The 2651-nt window shown below is 59.0% G+C and overlaps 1 protein-coding gene across 1 annotated transcript; it reads right to left on the bottom strand.

The window, feature by feature from the left end:
- Positions 1-326: 326 nt before the first annotated feature.
- Positions 327-1811, bottom strand: LOC114004502 (tumor necrosis factor receptor superfamily member 14-like). The gene is made up of 3 exons (XM_027765420.1): positions 1808-1811; positions 1230-1562; positions 327-652 (listed from the first exon to the last, which is right to left on the bottom strand). The coding sequence occupies exons 1-3, from the start codon at positions 1809-1811 to the stop codon at positions 327-329; spliced, it is 663 nt and encodes a 220-aa protein (XP_027621221.1).
- Positions 1812-2651: the final 840 nt, after the last annotated feature.

The following is a 2651-nucleotide window of genomic DNA, read 5'->3' as shown; positions in this document are numbered from 1 at the left end:
GACTGTCCGGAGTAAAGCATTGTAATTAACGATAGGTGGTCAGAGCAAAGGGGAGCGGTCAGGGGACTTCCTGGAAAATTTTATCATATACTCAGGATGTATAAGAGAGCTATGTAATTCTTTATGGTATATCAGGGAGTCAGAGGGGTTCGCTTCCCAGCAAGGCTACCACAGTTTTCTGGAGCAAATAGCAAGCAGCCTTGCTGACATGCTAATTCGACCCAAGTTTTATTCCTAGGTTGGGGGGATACACAGCAGCAGCCTTGCCAACATGCTGACTCGACCTAAGAGGTAGAGGTCAAAAGCTCAAGACAGATCCTGGGGCCCTACCAGGTCAGACTCCTCCAGTCCACCCTGACCTCCAGGAAGCTGGAGCTGCTGAGGCTCTGGTCTGGGGCCACTGCAGCCTGACCTCGGGGCACAGGCTTCACGCCTGGTGAGGGGCTCTCCTGGGTGCTGGTAGGTGCCACCAGGTACCACCTAGGGTGGAGCTTTGGGTCTCTGCTGGGGTGGGTCCACATTTCCCAGGAGAGTGTGGAGGACCCCTTCCCTGGCACCCCCCTGGTCCAGGGCTGACATTCCTCCTGGGTCCCGTTGAGAGAGAAGGTCCCTGGTGGGCAATCCTGACACACCGTGTCCTGGCTCTCGGTACCTGAGAGACAAAGAGGGAGGGATGAGGGGCTGAGCTTCCCTTCTCTTGCAGGAGCTGGGGTCTGTCTCTGTGGTCCTTCCAGCTCTGCTGAGGGACCTGGTAGGGGAGTGGCTGACCCCAACTGGGAATCTTAGACAGCAATCTGGAGTGTGGTGGATTTACATCGGCTGGGCCCCACTCCGTTAACAGACAAATGCTGTGGAGGGAGCGCTGGCCAGGGGTGGTGAGCTGGGGACTCACATTCTTCCCAGTGAGAGTGGACTGAGGCACTGAGCAGTCCCACGTGTGCATCTGGGTCCCTGCCTGATGCCTGAGAGGGAGGCATGATGTCAGGGTCCCCTAACTTTGAGGTGGAGCCAACAGCAGTGGCCCTTCCCTACTTCCCCCACTGTCCCTGTCCTCCCCTGCCCCCTTCCCCCTCCCCATGCAGCCTTTCCATCCTTGCTGCATCCAGGACAGACTGGGCGGCCAGGCCTGGGGATGGCCACAGTTTCTGCCCCATCAGACAACTCTGAGCAGCCCAAATGTCTACACCTGGGGCTGGGCTATGGGAGGCATCTGTCACCTGCCAGCTCACCTCTCTCCAGCATCCTCTGGCCAGGCCGGCAGATGGTGTGGGGCTGGCACACGATGCAGTGGTCCCCGTCCTGTACGTCACAGAAGTGGCCTTGGCTGCAGCCACACAGGTGTTCTCTGTGCTGGAGCAGTTCCTCCTGGTGACCAGGCCCCTGGCTGGGACCCCAGAGAAGGAGCTGAGAGGCTGCTGGGCTGCCGTGGGCAGTGGAGATGCCCCGTCCCAGGAGGAACCAAGCAGAGGCTGGACAGTACCAGCAGGCCTGGGGTTTGGGTGACAGGCCACAGCCCAGCGTATCTGAGTTTCTGGGCCCTGCCCCTGCCCACCTAGGACCCCCTGCCAATCCCACTCAGACACAACACAGTTCTAGAGATGCCATACTCAGAGGCACTCCAAGGAACAGCAGCAGCAAAGGAGAAGGAGGAAGAAAGACGCAGAGGGTCCCCGGTCATTGTGGTGGGGCATGTAGGTGTCCAGAGGGCAGGGGACACACGCAGAACAGACACGCTGCACCCGGGACCCTGCAGCTAGCTCAGAGGGTGGGCAGCTTCTCAGGGTTGCTGCCAGCTCTCAGAGCCCACCCATCAGTCTGCCTGGCATCACAAACAGATGTGACCCCTTCCCTGAGACTCAAAGGCACCTGAACTGTTTTCCTCAGGAACATACAGGTCCCAGTTTTCTTTCTGGAATGTGCTACGTGCCTAGGGGGCAATAGGAAAGTTCTAGTAGAATGTGGTTCCTTGTAAGACGCCCCCACAGGCTCTGTCCTGGCACTGTCCTCCTCTGACCCTCGGCCTCTGGTCATGGAGGGCTGTCTGTGTCCCCAGGGCCGGGGCTTCCTGCTTGTCATTATGGTAGATCAAGAACAGAGGGGTCCTGGAAGGGCAGGAGTGGCCACCCTCGTTCCACAGTGCTGGTCCTCAGGGGGTCCCACAGGGCCGGCCCCTCCCAGGGCTGCAACTACCTGAGCTGCACTTGGGGCAGCACTGGGTGCCCACAGGGTACTCCTCTGTGCACGTGGGCAGAGCAGCTCTGCAGGGTCCCAGGAGGAGGAGGTACAGCACCTGGGGAGGTGGGAGCAGATTCACGGGAGTAGATGCCTGGACCACCCCAGGGCCTCAGTCTCCCCCTCTGGGCAGAGGGGAAGCAGCAGCTTCTGTGGCTTCAGTGCCTGGGGAAGGATTACTCAAGTGAGCCCAGGACAGGCTCAGAGGTGACCCGAGATCATCCTTGGAGCCAGGGTGGGCCGATCGCCCTGCTCCAGCCTCTATCCCTTTGTTGGTAAATTAGGACCCGGAAAACTAGTCTCTGTCATCCCCAGGGACTCCTACCCTGATGGATTTTTACCAAGAGTTACCTCAAAACAGGATGTGCCCTCCTGCCACTTTGGGGGATTTCCTCTGAATGAGGTACATGTGATGAGAG

The sequence above is a fragment of the Tupaia chinensis genome, unplaced genomic scaffold, assembly GCF_000334495.1.
Source record: "Tupaia chinensis unplaced genomic scaffold, TupChi_1.0 Scaffold138365_1, whole genome shotgun sequence".
Lineage (NCBI taxonomy): Eukaryota > Metazoa > Chordata > Mammalia > Scandentia > Tupaiidae > Tupaia > Tupaia belangeri.
Note: the sequence above shows the minus strand (reverse complement) of the source record. Positions and strands in the feature narration are given on the sequence as shown.

Coding starts and splice junctions, on each gene's coding strand:
- LOC114004502 (XM_027765420.1), bottom strand. Junction 653..1,229: donor CCAGAGGATGCTGGAGAGAG/GTGAGCTGGCAG, acceptor TTTGTCTCTCAG/GTACCGAGAGCCAGGACACG.